Here is a 22,481-nt window from a genome sequence, read left to right on the forward strand (position 1 = left end):
CAAAACAGGTCAAACAGATGAAAATAATTAATGTTTTTAATCATGCTCTTTTTCTCCTGAAACCTATCAAAAATACTGATCTCCCACTATGTCCCTTTCTGTATTTTAGTATGAAACTCCGTCTTCATATGTCCTCTTTAAGCTGGTTTCAGAATGAATTCATCATTCTGAACTCTTACCTTGAAATGTTTCAATGATCAAAACTGAGGGACCTTTTTTTTCCAGGATGTGTACACGCGAACATACAAATGTAGTCATGGAAAAGAATGTGAACCGAAGAAAATAAGTAATTAATATGAAATTCATCGAGTCCCTATCGGGTCTTAAAATAAGGGAAATAAAAGCTCAGAGGAACAGCAACGCATGTTACACTGTGACATTATTTATTTAACAAAAACTAAGCAAAATTACAGAAGCAGTGTGAAACTAAGTGAACACAATGCCAAGGAGGAAAGACATCAGCAGAGAACCAATTGTTGCTGCCCATCAATCTGGGAAGGGTTATAAGGCCATTTACAAAAGATTATTCACATGTGGAAAACTTTCAGGACAGCTGCCGATCTTCCCAGGAGTGGACGTCCCAGCAAGTTCCCTCCAAGGTCAAAAACCCAAGAGCTTCATGTCAGACTCTACAGGCCTCAGTTAGCATGTTAAATGTTAAAGTTCATGACAGAACAATTAGAAAAAGACTGAACAAGTATGTCTTGTTTGGAAGGGTTGCAGGAGAAAGCCTCTTCTCTCTTAAAAGAACATGGCAGCACAGCTCAGGTTTGTAAAGTTACATCTGAACAAACCACAAAACTTCTGGAACAATGTCCTTTGGACAGACCAAACCAAAGTGGAGATGTTTGGTCATAATGCACAGCAGCACATTTGGAGAAAACCAAACACAGCATATCAGCACAAACACCTCATACCAGCTGTCAAGCACGGTGGTGGAGGCCTGATGATCTGGGCTTGTTCTGCAGCCACAGGACCTGGACACCTTGCAGTCATTGAGTCCACCATGAACTCCTCTGGATACCAAAGTATTCTAGAGTCAAATGTGAGGCCATCTGTCTGACAGCTAAGGCTTGGCTGAAACTGGGTCATCAAAAGGACACAAATCCCAAACACAGCAGCAAATCTACAAAAGAACGTCTGAAGAAGAAAAGAATCAAGGTGTTGCAATGGTCCAGTCAAAGCCCAGACCTCAGCCTGATTGAAATGCTGCGGTGGGACCCTAACGGTGCTTCACACCGGAATCGTTCGCGCGACGCAAGGGCATGATTTTGGGTAGGGACGCTAGGGTCACGTCCCTACCAATATTCAGCCCCCTAATGTGTAATCACGACCAATACAACCGCTGTCCTCCATTATTATGGCACATAAAGGGTTAAGGGCCGTGTATACTCTCGCAGCAGTGTGTCGCAGTGAGCTTGTCGCAGGTATGACGCAGTTATTTTTGATTTAGGCCCAATTTTGAAGCGCGCTCTGCGCTATGTTAATTCCACGCCACAACGCAAGCTAGGATTGTGGGTGTGGTGGGTGGCGTGTTTCTCTTCCGGTTACGGAGGTCATTCAACAACAATGGCGACTGGACAAATGCGCACTTTGATTGAGATGCAGCTGATTGATCTAGAAATAGAAGAAATATTGCTACTACTGGAGCTGGCAGAGAGGCGCAAGAATCGTCACGGTTAGCGAGGTTAGCGTCACCATTAGCCGGTTAGCAAACCGGAAATACGCATAGTGTAGAGCGGATGTAGAGTTGACCAATCAGAGGCCTCCTTTCTCTCCTCCCTGCGACGATATCTGCGGCACTGTCTGCGGTGAGTTACAATTTTGGGGAGGTGCACCAGAGTGTCTGTTAGGCCTACATGCTGTAGTTATGCGTTTCAATGTTCTTGATCTTGATCTAAATTGGCTGTATTATGCACTGTTTCACCACTACAGCCCCAAACATCCTTTATAATAGAATAAAGTTGAGAACTCTCTGAAGTTGCCTCCTTGACTTTCATTATATGAGTTACATTACATAACACTTAGCTGATTTATTTATTTTTTTTTATCCAAAGCGACTTATAAGAACACATTATTGGTTGCTCAAGGTCACTCCAGTCATGGATGGGGGTGTAAACAGAGGTAGCCTAATCGTGGGATTTGAGCCTGCAACCCTGTGATTTAAAGACCAACTCCCTAAACATTAGGATGGCTCGTTAACATACAGCATCTGCATGCCATTAACTTACGATTGGTAATGCAAAAAAAAAAAAAAAAAAAAAAACTGTCGTGGAGCACTTTTGTGTCCCCACCAATGTCAAAATCAAAGTTACTCCCTTGGCGCGACGTGATTACATACAAAGTCAATGCAAAGACGCGAATAGACGCGGATTCGAGCCGGCGGCGCGAATGAGGCGAATGCCGCCGCTCGAGTGAAAAGATGCGAATTCGTGCGAGTTCAGAAAATCCAACTTTGGCGAAATATTCGCGTCAGACAGCCTATCAGCGTTGCGATTCTGGACGACAGTGACCTGCTCGGGAGGATCGGTGCCGTGATCTCTCGGCAGGCGCTCAACTACAGGCGCTCCGCAGCTGAAATGGAGCGCCTGTAGTTGGTGTCCTGCCGAGAGATCACGGCACCGATCCTCCCGAGCAGGTCATCAAACTGGGTCCTGGTGAGCCTGATATACCGCTGGAAGCGGCCGTCATCCAGACGCAACTCCTAGAGAAGGTGGTGAAATTCTATGAGCTGAGCGCACATCCGGATGATGTCACTGACCCAGACACGACGGTGTGTGCGTTTCCGACAAATCTCGGACTGCCACAGCAGGTACAAGGACGCGATGGTACTTATATCAGCCATGGCTGATGAGAGAATGAAATGGATAGCCCCTTGAGCGAATGGCGCGAGTAAATTCAATTACACCCGCAGCAAAACTCGCGCGAGTGACGCACCGTTAGAGAGCTGTGCATAAACCAGTGCTGCAAACCTCAATGAAATGAAGCAGCTTTGGAAAGAAGAGAAGAGTGGGCAAAGAGTCCTCCGCAACAATGTGAGAGACTGATGACATCATACTGAGAACCATCACTTCAGGTTATTGTGTCATGTGTTGTTCATCTGAGGTTATATTTACTTCATTTAAAGACCTGGTAAGAACCAGATAATTCCTATTTTTTTTTAAATAACTTCAGGATTTAAAAGGGGGTGTAATATATATTTCTCATGACTGTCCGTGTGTGTTTTTAGAGTGACTAACCACACACATAAACACAAGTTGAGAAAATAATTCCACAAATAAACGAGTGTGTGCATTTCCGAGCCAACACACACAAGCACGTGCACAAAATTCCGGTTTTGAATAATAGACGGCGAAGATAATATGTGACCCTGTGCTTTGTGAGGAGTGTGAGGCTTTATCCAGGATGGGGTCACAGACCACATGTAAACTGAAGACGAGTGATTGAACTGTTTACTGGTAAGAACATTGATCAGGTGAATTATTTGCCTCCAGAGGCTGAATTGGTATCAGCTGATTAATCTAAGACATGAACCAACGATTATTTCGTGCCTTTATGCAAAAAATTAATGCAGACTGTTCTGCAGTACCATCAGTCGCTGTGGGACCATGTTAGCACTCCCTCTGGTGACAACTCTGCCACCCTGCAGGCAGACATCAGGAAGTGCCGTGTGGAGGATGTACCTCGCATTATCTCTGACATAAGAGAGACGAGTGAGACTCACATTCCTCGGTTTCCAAGCTCGATATGGTTCGCTGGCAAATGTCAACTTTATGCTATCTAGAAATAACTCCATTGAAGTCTTTGAGTAACAACATTTACGACAACCCGACATTACATTTGTCAAACATTTGTCTTGTGAGCCTTCAACTCGGTAAATTAAGTGCACTTTGGGAAGAAATGTGGTCGGAATAAACATCTTAAACGACCATCGGCGTTCACTTGAGACGTTTGGCGAAATCAAGGTGTAAAAAAAAGCAACAGTAGAACTCACAGCTATGTTTAATATTGAAAGTAAGAGCATTTCGGTACGCACAATGCGAGGGGAACTCAGGGGATTGGGACTAAACAGTGCTCTGCTCTGGGGTTGCTGCGGTTGGGCAGGTCTAGGTTCAGCAACGTTATGCGCCCCAAGAACGAGGTCAGCCGACCCCCTGAATATACTGAGTGACCAGCTTATTCCATCAGAGGATTTTTTACTTCCCCGATGGGACGGGCACCATCGGGCTCAAATTGTGAAAGAGTGCTTCAAGAGTTGTCTGCTGAAACTATTCGTAATATCCTCAAACCCGAACCATATGACCTGGGTGGGTTCGTCCAGTTTTGAGAAGCTCTGTTTTGACCCACTTTGGTAACTTTATTTTTATAGCACATTTAAAAACAACAACTGTTGACCAAAGCGCTTTACAGGCTCGGCCAGCGTCACACAAACATCCTCACAGAGATTACGTTTCTCAGTATGACAACTGACACAGACAGCCGCTCTGCTGTTACCACTACAGCAGACAGTAATGTATCAGTTTTAATATCTCTTCAACTAAACTTGCTTAAAGACCTCATGACACCTGGAGACGACCTTTTTTTGTTCAGTCTGAAATAACTATTATTTTCGAGTTGAAATACATTATTGTGATAAATATGCCCGGTTCTCTGTTATTTTCGAAATTTGAACGCACGCCACTGAAATCCACAGGCCAGTGTCCCGCCAACGTTCCAACATAAAAATGACGTATGCTCCGGAACGTCTGCTCCCTCCTCCTCTCTCCTCTCGCACACTCTAGACTGTTTGCGGCAGCACACCGACACATCTACCACTGGCATTGGCTCACACCTCCCACAAGAACACCTAAAACAGGGGTGGCCAACCGGTCAGAGACCGCATTTTTTACTGTGTTACCACAAAGAGCCACATTATTTGGAAAAATGACCGAATTTTCTCCGTTCCATCTGTCTGTTCTTGACTCGCTCAGCATCAGCGCTGATATTAAACCCACGAACCGAGCAAAATGAGTCAAAATGAGTCTCCTCCTTCCCAGTGAGGAGACAGAAGAAGAGGCTGTGACCACCAAGAAAAAGAAAGCTGCATTTTGAAGACATGTTTAAGCGTTACCATAGCGACCAGAGAGCGTTAGGAGGCAGAGAGGATGTTATATCTGCTAATAAAGTTACATACAAGTACACAGTGGATTCAAGTTTATTATTATATTTACTAAATACCACAGTGTCTGTGTTAGTTGTATCATTTTATTTTGTAGAATTTATCCGCCACACCTGAAAGGCCGGTCTGTGAAAACATTGTCTGACATTAAACCGGTCCATGGAGCAAAAAAGGTTGGAGAACGCTGCCGTATTGAACTCAAACAAAGCGAACACGCACATAAAAAAAAACCAAAACACAAACACAAATTTTGATATGAACATAAGAGCCGCATGAAACCAGACAAAGAGCCGCATGCGGCTGAGGAGCCGCGGGTTGGCCACCCCTGACCTAAAATATAACAGATAAAGGCAAGGAGCTTGAAATAATCTCACAATTGTCACAGAACTTTACAAATTGTCAATGTCGTGGGTTGAGTCGCGTGAAAAGCCGAAGTAGAACTAGCCTAATCGCGGAAGGATGGCCACTGGTCAGGAGCTAGGCATATGAGCAACAGCGCCTTCCGCCTCGCCATCCGAACTTTCCGTGGAACCGTGTGGCTCCAACTCATCCAGGTATGGCTCGTATCTATAGGGCATAACGCCCCTCTCACATTGTCCTCCAGCATTGGGTCGGACTCTGCCACTTCGAAAAATGTGTCAGGATCCGAGGATGATTCGGAGGAGTTGTCAGAATCCATGTTGTTGCTATGACAGGTGTCAGGATCGTTCCGGTGTGTACGTCATAGGTCACGTGACGGACTAATAGGAAGCTCGCCAGCAAAAATCGCACTTTTAAAAGGCCGTACAAACTCAATTTCTCTATCATAATGATTAAAACCAACTTCAAGTGACTATTTTGTATGTGTACTTTCAATGTGTTTATGTATATTACAGTATTTTCCATGTGTCATGAGGTCTTTAAACTTCTGTTCATCAAGCACCCAAACTGGATCCAGTCCAGAGTGTCTGCTGCAGGACACCTTAATCTGTGTTCCATCTCCATTTCTACAGTTTCAGCTCATCCACTCATCACCATCCCCTCTCGACAACAGCAACCTTTTTATATGTCGAGTGTCTTAAAGTAGGAAGAGCAGCGCCTCTGTGAGTCTGAGACAGAGCAACAGAAATAAGGAGACAGCGCTGGTTCAACGGCCCCGTTGAAAAAGGGTTCCAGTCAATGATGGATAACTTAACTGAACGGTGCTTCTTACTTTTAAATCTGACACCTTGGATCCCACAACGACTTCTAAGAAGTTTAACCTGAACCCAACTGATCCAACTAAACGATACTACTACTCAGAGCTCCACCTTTTGTATCTTCTCTTCATGACAGGTTGGCTGATGCTGGACTGGAGGCGATAGCTCGTCACAGGTGTTAAACATAATCACTGTGTTTCTTAAACCACAAAATTACGGCTCATAAAGTAAGACAACGCACCTTAAAGGGATAGTTCGCCTCTTTTGACATGAAGCTGTATGACATCCCATATTAGCAATATCATTTATGAACATTGACTTACCCCCCGCTGCGTACTGTGAGCCGAGTTCCAGCCGAGTTTTGGCGTTGACGAAGGTAGTCCGGCTAGTTGGCTGGGGCTTAAAAAATAAAGCGTTTTGCTTCTCAAAACAAACATTTGCGTCACAAAATAGTTCACCAAAAAAAGTCAGACCTCACAATTGCTTGGTGCTATTTCTCTCTCCCTTCGTATCACTACGGGCTGTGTAAACCTTGCAGACCGAAGTGCAGACCGAGCAGTCCCCTGCTTCCGAGTAGTAAACACCGTAACAGGTGCAGCTATCGCTAGGTGGCTGAACGCATTGATATGAAGGGAGAGAAAAATAGCGCCAAGCGATTGTGAGGTCTGACTTTTTTTGTTGAACGATTTTACGATGCAAATGTATTACTCTTTTGAACGCATATTGTTTTGAGAAGCAAGACGCTTTATTTTTTTAGCCCCAGCCAACTAGCCGGACTACCTTCGTCAACGCCAAAACGAGGCTGGAACTCGGCTCACAGGACGCAGCAGAGGGTAAGAAAATGTTTATAAATGATATTGCTAATATGGGATGTCATACAGTTTCATGTCAAAAGAGGCGAACTATCCCTTTAAGACTTACTATCGGCATAAGAGACAAGATCCCACTTGCTTGCTTTCAGCTAACAGACTGTGTTCTAGTTTAAGCTGTTTCTTGCATCATTTTTACAATCTTTTAAAGTTCCAAGGATCATTTTTCCTACCTCAGCCAGCTGGAAGAGAGCAGACTGTCGGCACGGTTTTCCTTCAGGAGCCACTGACAGAGATGACTGTGAACACACCACAACATTTGTCACTTGTTGCATTGCTTATAAAAACATGTTCATTTTCACTGAAGGAAGGAGAAAAACCTGAAGCTTGTACCGTGAAATACTTCCAGCTAAGTCAGACTCTTTGAAGGTTACCTGCCTTCGCTGGATCTAAAAGTGTTTTTTTTGGAGAACTGGTCACGTTAAAGTTCACCAGCGACACCATCAGAACCATAAAATACTTTCGTTGATAGCGGAAGGCGGAAAAGAAATAAAACAGTCAGAACTAGAACAGAAGCTGTTTGCAATGATTGAGTATATGATGAGTATTTTTTGCTGATGAATACATTCAGAATATTCCAAATATTTTACAAAGTTACATCTGATTAAGTCTCGTATATTGCCAAGTAAACAGGAAAAAGGTGCAGCAATCTATGGAAACATAAAGGGATATACAGTATATAAGTATATGAGAGTTTGTACAATTCTTTGCACAACTTTGTTAGAGGCAGCCTGACACAAAGACACATCATCTGTTCCCATTTCCTTTGTTGCATCTATGAAAAACACCAAAGATAACACAGTTTGACAGACAGAAAATAGTATTTATGCTCCAACAAGGTGATTCCTAAAGAGCTGTTTTCTGAGAACTTGGCATATCTCAGCATGGTGTGCAGTGTGTCCTTAAAACATTTGAGGAAACTGGACAAGTGGAGGACAAAAGAAGAAGAACTGTCAGGCCTAAAAAACTATTTGAGACTTGAGAGATTGACAGAAATCTACTGTTGGCCCAAGCCTCATCTCCATGGAAATGGAGAAATGGTCTCCATGGAAGGGTGGCTGTCAGGAAACCATTCTTAAGGAAGGGAAACAGGGAGAAAAGGCTGAGCTATGCCAAAGACACAAGAAGTGGACTGAAAATCAGTGGCAACAGGTCTGATGGAGGGATGAATCCTCCCCAGAGCCCGGACCTCAACATTACTGAAGCAGTGTGGGATCATCCTGACAGAGAACGGAACAAAAGGCAGCCGACATCCAAAGAAGAGCTTTGGGATGTCCTTCAAGAAGCCTGGAGAACTATTCCTGAAGACTATTTAAATAAATGACAGAAAGCTGGTCTAAGAGGGTTCAGGCTTTGTTGGAGAATGAAGGTGCAACTTATAAAGAAATGAGGGGTGGATCAAGACTTTTGCACTCTGCTGTAGATAATCACTTTTCTGTTTCCACATTTCAATAAATCACTGCACCTATTTCCTGTTTTCCTCACAAAATATAACGACACGAGGGCTGGATCAAGTATTTTGCACAGTGCTGTCACATTCATTCCTACCTCTGCCACCGGGGAAAGGGCGGACTTGACCCTGCTTTCAGTAATGTCAGGCACTCTGTTTGGAATAGTCCGAGACGACATCTGAAGACGTCAAAGCGTGTGAAAGAAAACAAGTCAGTCGCCAAGTTATTAGATGAGACATCTGCGTGGAAGGGATCCAGCCAATCAAAATTCATATAATTCGATTTAGGGAGACGAAGCAAAGACTCATTTTGTTGTTTGAACCTTTGATTTCAAATGATCAAAAGAGCCAAAGATAGAAATACTCAAAAAGCACAATGGCTCATTTCACATTAACATGGTTAGGATTAACATAAACCCATCACTTTAAATCTAAATGATGGGGCATTCATGAGCAACAATAGAAAGTAAGCATTACATTAATGTTCCAGGTGGTAAACATGGTTGTAACTTTGACTAGTTTTTCTTTGGCTGGTAACACTTATTAATATATCCTGTCAATTGTTTACATCTGCAAAAAAGACAAGTGATCTAGGATAGATTGAGACTGGTAAGATAGAAAAACACACCTCTTCCTTATCCTCTGGAAAGGAGTTTCCTTCGTTGGCTATGTCCGGTAAACTGGGTTTAATAGTTGAAGGGACCTAGAGATGCAAACATTACTGGGGTTAGTAAGTCTGGTACAAGAAATCAAAATACAAAAACATAATGCCAAAAGAAATGCTTGCACAACAAATAAAGACATCAGATTCAAAGGATGCATCTGACTGTAGTTTTTAAACAGGAACCAACCTCTCTGTTTGTGAGGGCGTGTTCACCAGCTAACAGCAGCATGCTAAGGCCTCCCATCTTTGTAGGATCTTACAATGAATGACAAAAGTTACAAAAACATTCCAAGACTTCGTCGTGTTACTGCGGAACCATCATCTTTCACTATACGCACCTGCCATGGCAAAGTTTAACTGTGGCAAGCTGTCGGTTTTGGGCACTTTTTTGGCAGTGGAGTCCTTGGATGAGTTGCAAGGGAAGGACCAAACTTTTTTGCGGGGGTTGCCGACTGGCTGAGAGGAAGGGCTCTTCACTGGTTTGCTGGTGGTGGGACACCACTTGTAGCCTGGGTTCGCCTTCATAAAGGCATCCTTGTACTGAAAGGACATGTTAAATTGATTAACAATGAGTGCCTCAAACAGTGATCAGTACTAATTGTCCTTGTCAAACCCAATGAGTGGGTCATTCCACGCCCTAAAACAGGTCAATAGAGGTGAAAAAAGGTGGAAAATGAGATGTTCTTTCTGTTGTACTTTGACCAAATTATTTCATCAAGACTACAGGAAATTGTGTCAACTTGTGAAAAAAAGAAAAGTGGGCTGAATGTGTTTCCCTTAAAGACAAATTCTTCTTTTTTTTTGTACAGTAGGAGACAAAACAAGAAGCAAATATGAATTAAATAGAGGCCTGGACTCTGGGAGCAGTCTTACTTCCTTAGCCATGTCGGTGTATTTCTGCTTCTCTTTGGGCTCCAACACAGCCCACCAATCGGCCAGGATTTTGGTGGCCCCCCGGTTGTCAAGACGTGGGTGTTCCTGGCGCACCAGGGAGCGGTGGCGTTTGCAAAAGAGGAGGAAGGCATTCATCGGCCGGCGTGCCCGCTGCTCACTGGAGTCCTCCTCGACTTCCTCCGTTGTGCTTCCACTCTGAACCTGTGACTCCCGGTCCTCACTGCACAGCACTGGCTGCTGATAACAAATTCAGAGACCATGTTCATGTGATAAACTCACGGATCAGCTGTTGAGAGCGTGGCAAAAAAAGGGAGCAAATGACCTGCTGTGGCACTGGACACACTCACCTTCTCCAGCTCCTCTTCATCTTCTTCTTCTTCCTCCTCGGAGAAATCCAGGGCCTTTTTGGAGAGAAGAGGGTGCCACTGCAGGCATTTGCGCTTGGGGCGTTTCCCAGTGATCTCCCCTGCAGCAGGCGGCTCCTTGCCCCTTCCTCCACTCTTCATGGTACTACCGCACCTGAGACAAAAGAAAATAAGATGATACATTTAGTACAAAACAACAGAGAGGTAACCATCAAGTATCACTGATTACACGACAATAATAACTATTAACCTGCATGACTCGGCCAGAGGACGCAAAACTCAAGCTGGTTTGCAAAGAAAAGGCCTTTCAATATCTGTATATCTGTACATCTCCTGAATAATCCTACCATACTGTGAACTCTGTATTTATATTTATATTTACCATCCATCCTTGCACCATGCACCAATTTGCACCATATAGAAATATATCACTGTTTATACTCACTCAATACTTATGTGTATATATATATATATATATATATATATATATATTTATTTGCCTATTTTATCTTTATTTTTTTCTTTACATAGTTTTTTATTCTACTTTTTATTTTACTTTTATTTTCTACTTTAGCCTTGTTCTATGTCTATTTTTGTGTTTGTTGCACTAAGAGAGCGAGGTGTAACCGGAGTCAAATTCCTCGTGTGGGTCCACATACCTGGCAATAAAAGCGATTCTGATTCTGATTCTGAAATACTTTGTAATGCTGTTTCAATTCTTTTTCAGCAAATAAAGGAATACTTGAAACGATAAATAAGTCAGGAAAATAACTATTTCAAGGGGACTTGAAATAAATCAAAATCCCCTGAAATAAATAAATGCGGGATTATGAAATCAAATGAATCAGAAACAAATAAAAGCACCTAAACCATTAAAAATTCATATTTTTTAAATGAAAAACATTTTTTTATTGTGCTGCATCAATTCTAAACATTAATATTCATGTGAATTTGCCCTGTGATGGACTGGCGACCCGGCCTCTCACCCAGTGGCAGGTGAAGTCGATTAAATGCAGAAAATGTTCGAACGCATGGTTTGCTTTGTTTAATCATTACGGATTAAAACAGAAATTACATGAAAAAAAAAAAGCAACTTCCCCTGGCAATATTTGGACGGAAATCAACTTTGGTTGCTGCCGCTCACGGCTCATTCCTACCAGAGGTTGGCCTTAGCTGTGTCTAACGTCCGGTGATTTCTCACTGAGACTAATCAGAAAATGCTCACCCTTGTCAATGTGAATGTGAGGAAGCACAATGACAACGAAGACCTCTTGATTCCTGAAACTCTCAAGGAGCATATTTCCAGAAAAACAATTAAGACGGGCGATCGATACCGGTTTAAACGCACCGATTTTTCTCCCTGGTGACACAGTTATCAAAATTTTTTATCAGCAATGAATAGATTGAATTCATGCAAGCCACTGTAATGACTTCCAGCTTCAGTTGAATAAATTATAGATGACAAAATAAATGCCATTACAACAGATCAAGAAATAAAAATCCAGCACAAGTCTTTTCAAACCTCTGAAATGAAGCTTCTTTCTATATTTAGTCTGAGCGTTTGCTCATGTCACTGACCAACACTTCACTGGCCTCAATTTATTATGCTAATTCTCTCATTTAACCGGCCTCAGATTATCCCCCCACTGTGGGAGACACGAGCAGCCGAGTACGAGAAGGGCTGCAAGCGATGATAACTTACAGCTGGTGGACTCTATATGTGACCTGAATATTGAACAGGACCCAATTTATGATCACATTGCCGTCTAACCTTTCTCATCTGCCTAGTAATAGAAATGGGAGAAGAACTCAGTGGACACACATATCAACAAAGAGTTCACAAAACGTTTACAAGCGTTTCCAAAAACTCAACGTGAACAAAGAAGCCCGTCGAAATGTTTTTCATTGCAGTCATTTTTCGATTTGTCTCCAGCAAACACGCCGTGCTGGGTTCACATCCAAAGATCCGATCACGCGGAGTCAAATCTAAAAACAAAATAGGGAAATTCAAGACGCAAAAGGCAGAAAAGAAACAGACGTTCACATGGGTTTCTTTGTGCGGTCGCACTGAATGAATATCAGCTTGCAACGATGAAAAAGTACGGTTGAATTAAAACTAATTATCTAGAATAAAAGTTCAATGTACCTTCATTTAGCCTGTTCTCATTCTGGGAAAATCAGTCATATCCAAAGTAAATGGGGGAGCTTTCTTCTCGAGCCACGTGAAATAGGCTAAACGTTTGATTCTGCCGTCTTTTCAAAGAAAAATGCTCAAAATAATTATATTTCTTTACTTTTGTCCGGAGCGAATATCTGTAGATGAGTGTGGCTGTCGGATCACAGCCTGATGTCAGTCCAAGTCAAAATGATTTTCTCAAACTATGTCCAGGACCTTTCCAGAAATTCTTGTTGACCAAGAAAAAACAACACGGGAGCTGCTACAGGCTCGTAAGAAGAGTTAAATAAAAGCCAACAAACGCTGGCGTTAAAAATATTATCATGCGTACCGGCCGCCGGAGGGGCTCAAAGGTCATCCAAAACTCTTCGGTTTCCCCAGACTTCCTGAATCTTTTCACAATACTTTGCTCCGTAGATGTTAAACGACCAAACTTCTTTACGATCTTTCATCAAGACATTGTTTTTTGGGGACTTATTGATGATCCTCTGACAGAGTTTGACACAAAGTGGAGATCCACGACCCCTCGTTGTTGGAAATTCGACGTCTTTGGTGGATGCTGCTTTTATACCCAATCCTGGCACCCTCACCTTCTGATTGGAGAAGCTTCCAGAACATTATCATTTGTAGATTCTTTGAACTTTTCTTTCTTTCTTTGCCTCAAAACCAACTTGCTTTCTTTTTGTTTTTTCGAGTGTGTTGCTGGCATAAAACTTTCTGTTTGTTTGTATTTTCTAAATACAACTAAGCTGTTCAGTGAAGGCACTGAAAATGCGTTCTTTGGAATCGTGTCTGTTCAATAAACGTTCAAATGAATTTTCAAATTACAGGTTCAGGTTTTTTACTGAATTTAGACAATTTCACAATATTTCTGGAAATGACCCTGATGGAGAATATTAAACAAACTAACTTCAATGAACGGCGACCGAACCCCAAGTGGAGGTAAAGTACGCAAAGCCAGTTTTATCTGTTGCTCAGTGCAGGATATTCATTATCCCGAGAGAGAAGCAAAGAAAAGTCTGTCTGCGGCTTCACTTATTTGTTGTTAGTGCGATGTCTTTCACATTTTTTAGTCCAATGGTGGCATCGATCGTGAAGGTAGCAGCCAAAGCACGCTCCGATAAATCCATAGATTCCCTTTATGTATGCCGATGAGTCCCGTAAGCAGGTTGTTACAGACTGGTCGAGTATTTATTCTTGAGGAATTTTGAAGAGAAATGTAAAAAAAACGTCAAAGTTGATATGTAAAATGAAAAAGCAGCGATGATGGAGAAAAAGATGATTCACGACACTACTTTAGTTAAAAGTCATACAAACACATTCACAATTCCCCTTTGAGGTAGGGACGGGGACCAAAAACCAGAGGTAAACCGGCTCCAGGATCATACTGAAGCATCGATAAGGCCAAACTCTTTAAAAATCTGCGTAAACTCTACCAAATTAAATGGAAACGTAGTAAAGTATATCAAAAAATTATCTGACAAATGAAACTTTATCCAATACAGAGGATGGCTTCTGCACAGCGGCCTCCCCCGTAAGCATCCCAAAGTCATAAAGCTACCTCTCAGATCATTTAGAAAAAAATATGTCTGCAGTTATTAACTCGGGACACAGTAAGCGTTAGCTTTGAACGTTCCTAAGTGATGTTCTCACATAATCCCACAGGCAACATGAGTCAGGAACCATCAAACACCGTCGTCCAACACATTATTCATCAGCAGATGATGGAAAAGCAGCAGAATGTCACTGAAGTTTATCCTGAAAGAATTGCAGCCCTAAACTCAAAAGAGCTGCTAATAATCGTTCAGAGAAAGTAAAATGCAAAGTCGTTAGCCTCAGTTTTTAACTCAGTGTGAGGGCTGTCCTGACAACCAATGATAACAGCCACAATTAATATCTTCAACTATGAGCAGGCCATGCTTATCAACAACATCGTGCATCGTTGCACTTCGCATTGGTCCACTGATCCCAGGTCTGTTGATCATACTACAGTCAGAATCTGCACAACACTGACTGAAACTGCAGAAGCAGGAGACGAGCCGAGTGTCGAGAGGTTTAGTGGCAACGGCTCAAAACGTGAACAGATGACGAGTAGTAAACAACCCAAAGCAGCACCGAGAGATTTCACGCACAAACTTTGCTCATGCGTTGCTGTAACTTTGCGTCTCCACAAACAGGAGACGTGTTGCTCGACTGTAGTTTTCACATCCAACAAAAAGAACCTAATACACTCTGTGGCAACTATCGGGGAGCACCTGCCAAGGACATTTTCGCTACTATGTGAACTCTCGGCGAGGCATTATTTTCGGCAGGCTCTTCAGCCTGATCATAATCCAACCACCGACAAACACGGATCCCAATCATTTCAACTGAGCTAATGAGAGGGCAGACAGTGCCATTTCAGTCATGACGCGAATGCGTCATCACCCCCCCCCCGAAAAACACACAAAAACAAAACTTCTGATTGGAAATCATGGATGCTGCGTCCTCCAGAAGAAAGAGGAGAGGGACCATCCAGCTTGTTATCCGCTGATGGAAGGGGGGGGGGGCATTAGTGTCTACGGAACTAGAAACCTGCACATCTGGAAAGGCTGCATTAATGCTGAAAGCTATAAACAGGTTTTAGAGCAACATGTGCTTCCATCCAGGTGACATCTTCTTCAGGGAAGGCATTGCATATTTCAGCAAGACAATGTTAAACCACACGCTGCATCTATTCCAACAGCACGGCTTTGTAGTAAGAGTCCGGGTGCTGGACTGATCTGCCTGCAGTCCAGATGTTTCACCACCTGAAATCATTTAAAATACAACAAAGAAGACCCAGGACTGCTGAGCAGCTGGAATCCTACATCAGACAAGAATGGGACAACATTTATCTCCCCAAAGGTCCAACAGCTGGTCTCCTCAGTTCCCAGATGTTTACAGAGTGTTGTTAAAAGAAGAGGGGATGCTACACAGCGGGACAATTAGACCTGTCACAACTTTCTTTTAAGTCACGCTGCTGCAATTAAATTCTAGTTGAGGAAATATTTCTCACATTTGATCCATTTTCGATGTTCTCTTATGAATAAAACACCGGTTCATAAGATCGGCAAACCACTGCTCTGTGTTTGTATTTACATTTTACACCACAACCCAATGTTTTTTTTTTTTTTTTGCTTTTTCTTTGGTTTAGTTATTGGGGTTCAGAAATGAAAATGGAATATCCATTTAATAATTCCAAAAAACAAACAAACATTGTATTAAAGTGACAGTTTTCTTCTGATGTCACGAGCTGCAGGGCGTCCCAATGCTCTTTAACAACAAATAAGCGGAATTATTTCACAGGAACAATAAACATTTATGCATGCTGTCATTTCTTATCGACCGTGTATTTTGGCTCATGTGGCACACGCGAAATTAACCACCAATGAATGGTCTAATGGCTGCATCCCTCTGGACAGGATGCAGACTGGATGCGAGTGTTTTTGTATTTATTCGTGAGTGAAAAAACAGGGGATACTTACTGAAGAAAAACTATGGAAATGCTGTATGAATGATGAAGATGAATCTGCCACAGCCTTTGTCATACAATGACGATGACCTATAAAATACAAGACACTGCTCTCAGTCATGCGTTTACACCGTCATCTCTGTAAGGACTGTGCTATAACAAGATGCTCTCAGAGCCACTTTAGGGACACATCAGTGCGACACATCGAACAGCGACAGCGACTTCATCAGCCTCAAAGTACGGTGGGACATTTTGTCAGACTTGATCACTTATCGTGCCGTCGATCCGCCCTTGTGGCCAAAAGCTAAACATGTAGGCCAAAATCCGGCTGCAACTGGGCGCATTTCACACAGCACGAGCCCGGTCCAAATTGAGCAGCCAGCGCTTATCGCGGGGACTATCTGGCCGTGCAAAAAGGTTTTCCGATGTGATCTCAGGTGAAACTGCTGACGCCCGACGGTCTCAGAAGTGAAGTCTCGTGCTGTTACATCGAGCTTCTCGACGCACGATAACGGTGCAAAATGTGCGATATACGTCCAAATAAAAGACCACTTCGCCCACACTGCGGGTTCCTACCTCGAAGCGAACAGTTTTTTGTGTGTGTCTGAGCAAAATGTCGATCTAAGCTGCGACGAGACAGACGAGCCGAATGAGAGTCCATCTTGCCTCGGTTTGGAGGAGAAAACCCAAAGTACAGTAGTGGGAATTTCACTCCTGTCAAACTCTCCGATGACAATGTCGCCGATTTGTCTCCTCGTCCGTGGGGAAAAAAAACACTCAGAGTGGTTAATTAAACTGGGGATCTTCTGGCGAGGCAGATGCATGTGTGAAGGATGTTTGGCAGAGCAGCAGCTCCATTTCCTAGCACTGTTACTAGGAATAAAGTAGCTAGTTAGCTTGCTAGCTCTGCCTCCTGCTAACTGGACGCGTCACGGTTTTAAGATGCAATGGTTTCCAAAAAAACAGCCGGAGCTCGTTGACCAATTGATGGCAAAAAGTCACCGGCACAAACTGCGGTCGAAATCCTAGTTTGCACTATTGCAACTGCTCGTTAACATGCGGGTCCGGAGGCTGTGATGCGGATAGAAAAGGGAAGAGACGGGGGGGCCAAGTCATACCACCTCTTGAGAGAAACAGTTGACGTTTATCTCACACGGAAATTTCAGCCGAGAAGAAATGTTTCACGGTGACACAAATGCGCCCTCTTTAACCCCGGTGCTCAGTGAAATGTCGATGGGAAACAAACTCATTCAGAGGGAACAGCCAGCAGGCGGACATCATGTCCACAGCAGCGATAATAACAATTTTTCCAGTGGCTGAGAGGCTGACAAAATAACCACCGAGTTTTAACGTCAAAAATCGACTGAACCACGAGTTGTCTGTCATTAACCTCTCCGTTTACGCCTCGACATACCTCCAGTATTCTTCCCAAGAACCAGGGGGGTCCTCTCATCATTGGTCGTCCACCTTTTTCAACTTATTAACAAATGATAACAGTTCAGCACTTGCTGTACTAAAAGCACAGCTTCGTCAAGCACAACCCAATGAGACGCAGGCAAACAGGAAGTGGGACCGACGTAAAAACACTCAGGAACACACATCACGCAGTCTGGTGGATAACACCGTAGCCTTTTTTTTTTTTTTTTACCAGCCTGTGGATCTGATGCAACGGTTATTATGTGTCTATTAAAGTTTTGTGCAAAACTCTTTGATCCAACCTTCATTTCTTTATATAATGCCAAGGAAGCGGTGACGTTGGTGCAGAGATGTGCTAAAACATCAATAGAAATACAGTGAATACGACAAAAACAGAGTTGGTGCAATTATAAGGAGATTAAAAGGGAATGTTTGGCCTGAGCAGCTTTATTCTCCAACACAGTCTGAACCCTCTCAGACCAGTTTTCTGTCATTTCTTTAAGCAGTCTTCAGGAATAGTTCTGCAGGCTTCTTGAAGGACATCCCAAAGCTCTTATTTGGATGTCGGCTGCCTTTTGCTCCGTTCTCTGCCAACATGATCCCACACTGCTTCAGTAATGTTGAGCTCAGGGCTCTGGGGAGGATTCATCCCTCCATCAGACCTGTTGCCACTGATTTTCAGTCCACTTCTTGTGTCCTTTGGCATAGCTCAGCCTTTTCTCCCTGTTTCCCTTCCTTAAGAACGGCTTCTTGACAGCCACCCTTCCATGGGGCCCATTTCTGATGAGGCTTGGGCCAACAGCAGATGGATCAGCTGAAGGTCCAGATGCATCTCTCAGCTCCTGTGTCAGGTCTTTGCTGGATTTTTTTTAATTCTTTCTTAAGGATGTCACTTTCAGATACTGTTAATCTGCTGCAGACTCTTCTTCTTTTGTCCTCCACTCGTCCAGTTTCCTCAGATGTTTTAAGGACACACTGCACACAATGCTGAGATATGTCAAGTTTTCAGCTAACAGCTCTTTGGGAATGTTGGTTTTCTGTCTGTCAAACTGTGTTAACTTTGGCATTTTTCCTAGATGCAACTAAAAATGTCCTAATAAAAAAAAATTGAAAGATCTTCAGAAAGCCAGGAGACCTTCTGCTCAAGTCCACCTTAAAAGATTACAGTAAAGTCTGGCTGCTTGGAAGCCAAATACAAAGAAATGAGGGGTGACACAAGACTTCTGCACCAAACAGAATATTCAAGACTTTTTCAGGATTGAAGCAGGCTTCCTTTCTTCTTCCTTGCCGCTCACACGATTTCACTCGAGCTCAATCCATCAAACTTTCTTTACGTTCTCATTGTACTTGCCGATAGACAGCTATATTTAAAATGAGAGAAGAAAACAAAGTGGAACCAACGTCCTTCTTCAGAACACATATCTGACGTGCTGAAGCCATTTGGGTCTTGTACCGTCTTTTCAAGAGATTTTAAATTGTATGGGGCTCTCTTGTTAATCTTTATCAACTGTAACAATGGTGTTGTTGCTAGGAGAGAAGGATAATCTAAGAAATACAGATACAGAACATTTGTGAAAATGAGTGAAAAAGCAGCCAATGTCCAAAGAAAAACTATGAAAGGCCTTCAGAAAACCTGGAGAACTATTATTCAAGACCACTTTAAAATATTACAATAAAGTCTGGCTGCTTGGAAGCAAAAATATAAAGAAATCAGGGTTGGATCAGCACTTTTTGCACAGTGCTGCAATGAAACATGGTTTCAGGAGCCCAAAACTAAACTCAAATGCAGAGTTTGTACTTCCTAAACCTTTTTTTTTTTTTAAAGGCAAGGAAGTTGACTTCAGACATACAGAAGACGAGTAAAAACGTTCATTTTCATATGTAAAAGGACACAAAGTGTGTGAAATTTGAGACAAAAAGCTATGGCGAATGTTTGGGTCGGTGAAAACCATACAAACGAGTGAAAAAAAACCAACAACGATAGTCTCAAAATTCAACGTGTGGTTTTATTTCAAAAAGTCTACCGGAAGTCGTCCTCGGCACTCTGTGTCGCTTTACGTTGGCACGGAAACGCAGCTCCTCACAGATGATGAATGTTATTGTCGGCAAAGACGACACATTTAACGACCTCAACCCCCCAAAGTAACACTGTCATGAGTTCATTCTTTCAAAAAAACAGACTTGTTCAGTCACTTAATGTAACAGAAATTACTTTCGTTTTCCTCGAGGTGGGAGTAAATTCTCATCTCGGCTCTCCCCTCCCCCGGTTAGCAAAGTGCTCTCACCGCCGACACCATCCCTGACTTAACTTCATCTTTTAGCGTCGTTACACAGACAAAGGTCGCCGAAAACATGAACGATACATCAGAAAACTCAGATAACGACTAACCACCGTTGCAGTCAGCTGAGTGATTACTTGTCAGGAGCTTCCTGGGTGCTCGGCGCATGATAACTGATTTAAAACACTGTAACCGAGATAAACACCGACAATTTAACAGCACTTACCTGTCCGAATACGAAGGATGAGGGTAGATAGTTGTTTAAATCTTTTAGGTTAGAAAACTATCAACAGTTTTGCAGCATACTGTACATATTGAGAATGCCCACCCCTAACATACATTGCTGCACGCGAGTGGTCATCTCTTTTGATTGGCAGTTCGTTACCACCAATGAGAAGCCTCGCTGGATTGAAGTGGTCGGAAGTTGCAGTCCTCAAAGTTTGTGCTCAGAAGGCATTTTATGGTGAAGTTAGGTTTCAAATTATAAATACTGCTTCTGTTTTAAGTGTTGGGGGAACGAAACTGGAAGTTTGTTTTCATTCAGGTACATTTTTTTCATGGTGTTACCCACAGACCCACAAGGAATGCTGCTACAAAGTGCAGTATGCTTGTAGCCAGTGCACGATGACTAAGGTTGATGGATTTATCATGATTTCTTTGAGAAGCCTGCTTGATGATTGACTTTATCAGTTAATCAGGAAGAGGTGCTCAACTGACCCAGAAAACAAAGAATGATTGGCCCAAATGTGGCTTTGAATGATGACACCGACTCTGTGAATTTGGCCTCCTATGTTCCGGCCCTTATCCACCATGGCCCAAGTTTTGATTTTATTTGAGCCTTTGGGACATTTCTCGAACGCACAACACATGCCAAAACCATTTGTGGTATTTGTGATGTAGCAAACTCTGACTCTGAGGCGCAGAGCAGCCTCCAGCTCCACTGTGGTCAGGTTTCACTGTGAATTTCAAGCAGCTTTTAACCTGGCTTTAGGAACTAGGAAGCACTTTATAATGCGTTTCTAATTCACTCAAACACACACATATAAATAGGTGCTTGATATATGCATCCCTTTTTCCCCATCGTCAGCAAGGTGTTTAACCCAAGTCCTCCCACCAAAACTCACAGATGGAGCAAGAAAGGCATTTCAGATGTAACAAAAAAGGCCAAATTTAACCCTGAGGAGGGTCACACACTCCAGAAAGGTGGGATTTATGGAACAGGGGGACAGAAAAAGCCATCGCTTAAAGACAAGAGGGTTTTTTAAAACAAGTAAACATGTTTGAAGTTGATCAGTAGGCACCTAGAAGACTCCAAGCTTTTAAGAAAAAGGTTCTTTGGTTAGGAGTGAGTAGCTTCTCATTCCTTAAACGACCACGTTGGAAGGCAGATCCTGTCGTCCTGGAAATGATCACCACAGTTGTGATCACTAAGTGTCAAATCATTGGCCTGCATCAAGCACACAAAACGACAAAAGAGATGATGCGAAAAAAAAAAAACTACATCAGCGAGGCCGATCAGCATAAAGACTGGAGTCTGCGGTAATGGAAAATGGTCATGTGGTCTGAGGAGTCCAGGTTTACTTGTTCCAGAGTGGTGGAGCATCAGGGAATAAAGACTGGTCGATGGTCAGGTCTAGGTTCAGCAAACAGCATATGCCCCCCCAAAAAAGAGAGGTCAGCTGACTACCCCAATCCTCTGAATGACCAGGTTTTTCCATCTTTCTCCTTTACTGATGGCTGGAGCATATTCAAGGTGACAGTGCCGGGACTCATTGAGCTTAAATTTTGAGAGGTTCAGGTAACATGAAGTATAATTTTCATTCATGTACTGGTCACCACAGAGGCCAGACCTCACCATCATTAGGAATCTTTGGGATGTGCTGGTGAAGACTTCACGCCACAGTCTGACTCTCCCATTATCAACAGATAAGAGATCTTGGAGAGAATGAAATGCAACTCTCGACTGAAGGGTAAACTGTGAAACATATTGCCAAGACACAGCGTCTTACATAAGAGTTTTTATTCGGGTTTAAAATCGCGTCTCGACACTCAGCAGATACCTCGAGGCTTCAGTTGTGCTGAATATTGCACATCTACAAGAAACAGGTGACTGTTGCAACATGCGTTTGTCAGACATCTTTTACATTTCCACATAAAGAACCCCCCCCCCCGAAAAAAAAAAACCTGTCTAGTAAAATATTGTGTTACATCACAATGATTTTGGAAGATCCGAACGCCTCTCATTTCTTAAATAATATTACACAGTAAGTCCTGTCTTTCAGATTTAAACACATCTTGACATGTTTCTTAGACATGATAACCGTGAAGAAATGTTAAATATATATATAAAAAAAAGAAGCTTTCATCGCTGACATACAGTAAACTTACTCTGTTAAGGCAAATGGTGACAAATACCAAAATTTGCAAAATAATCACGAAAGAGGTCTTAAAACATTGTAATAATAAAAGCAAACCGTGTTAATCTAAACGCACTGACAATGGATTTGTTTCTCCATCGGCCACTAATCTAAATCTCACA

At 42.7% G+C, this 22,481-nt stretch overlaps 1 protein-coding gene across 8 annotated transcripts in view; it reads right to left on the minus strand.

Moving 5' to 3' along the window:
• Nucleotides 1–20,274, minus strand: part of bbx (BBX high mobility group box domain containing) — a 29,539-nt gene extending 9,265 nt beyond the window's left edge. Inside the window, exons 1-9 of one of the 8 annotated variants that reach the window (XM_075486537.1) lie at nt 20,169–20,274; nt 16,261–16,337; nt 10,561–10,732; nt 10,193–10,450; nt 9,658–9,859; nt 9,507–9,574; nt 9,284–9,358; nt 8,754–8,834; nt 7,379–7,444 (exon numbers count right to left, since the gene is read on the minus strand). In XM_075486537.1, coding sequence (XP_075342652.1) covers nt 7,379–7,444; nt 8,754–8,834; nt 9,284–9,358; nt 9,507–9,574; nt 9,658–9,859; nt 10,193–10,450; nt 10,561–10,719 — 909 coding nt within the window. In that variant the 5' untranslated portion in view covers nt 10,720–10,732; nt 16,261–16,337; nt 20,169–20,274. Of the gene's footprint in view, nt 1–7,378; nt 7,445–8,753; nt 8,835–9,283; nt 9,359–9,506; nt 9,575–9,657; nt 9,860–10,192; nt 10,451–10,560; nt 10,733–10,828; nt 11,026–16,260; nt 16,338–16,823; nt 17,342–17,661; nt 17,796–20,168 lie in introns of those variants that run through there. The other 7 variants (XM_075486536.1, XM_075486539.1, XM_075486538.1 and 4 more) reach the window with 7 other exon arrangements.
• Nucleotides 20,275–22,481: the final 2,207 nt, after the last annotated feature.

The sequence above is a fragment of the Odontesthes bonariensis genome, chromosome 16 (assembly GCF_027942865.1).
Source record: "Odontesthes bonariensis isolate fOdoBon6 chromosome 16, fOdoBon6.hap1, whole genome shotgun sequence".
NCBI classification, from domain to species: Eukaryota; Metazoa; Chordata; class Actinopteri; order Atheriniformes; family Atherinopsidae; genus Odontesthes; species Odontesthes bonariensis.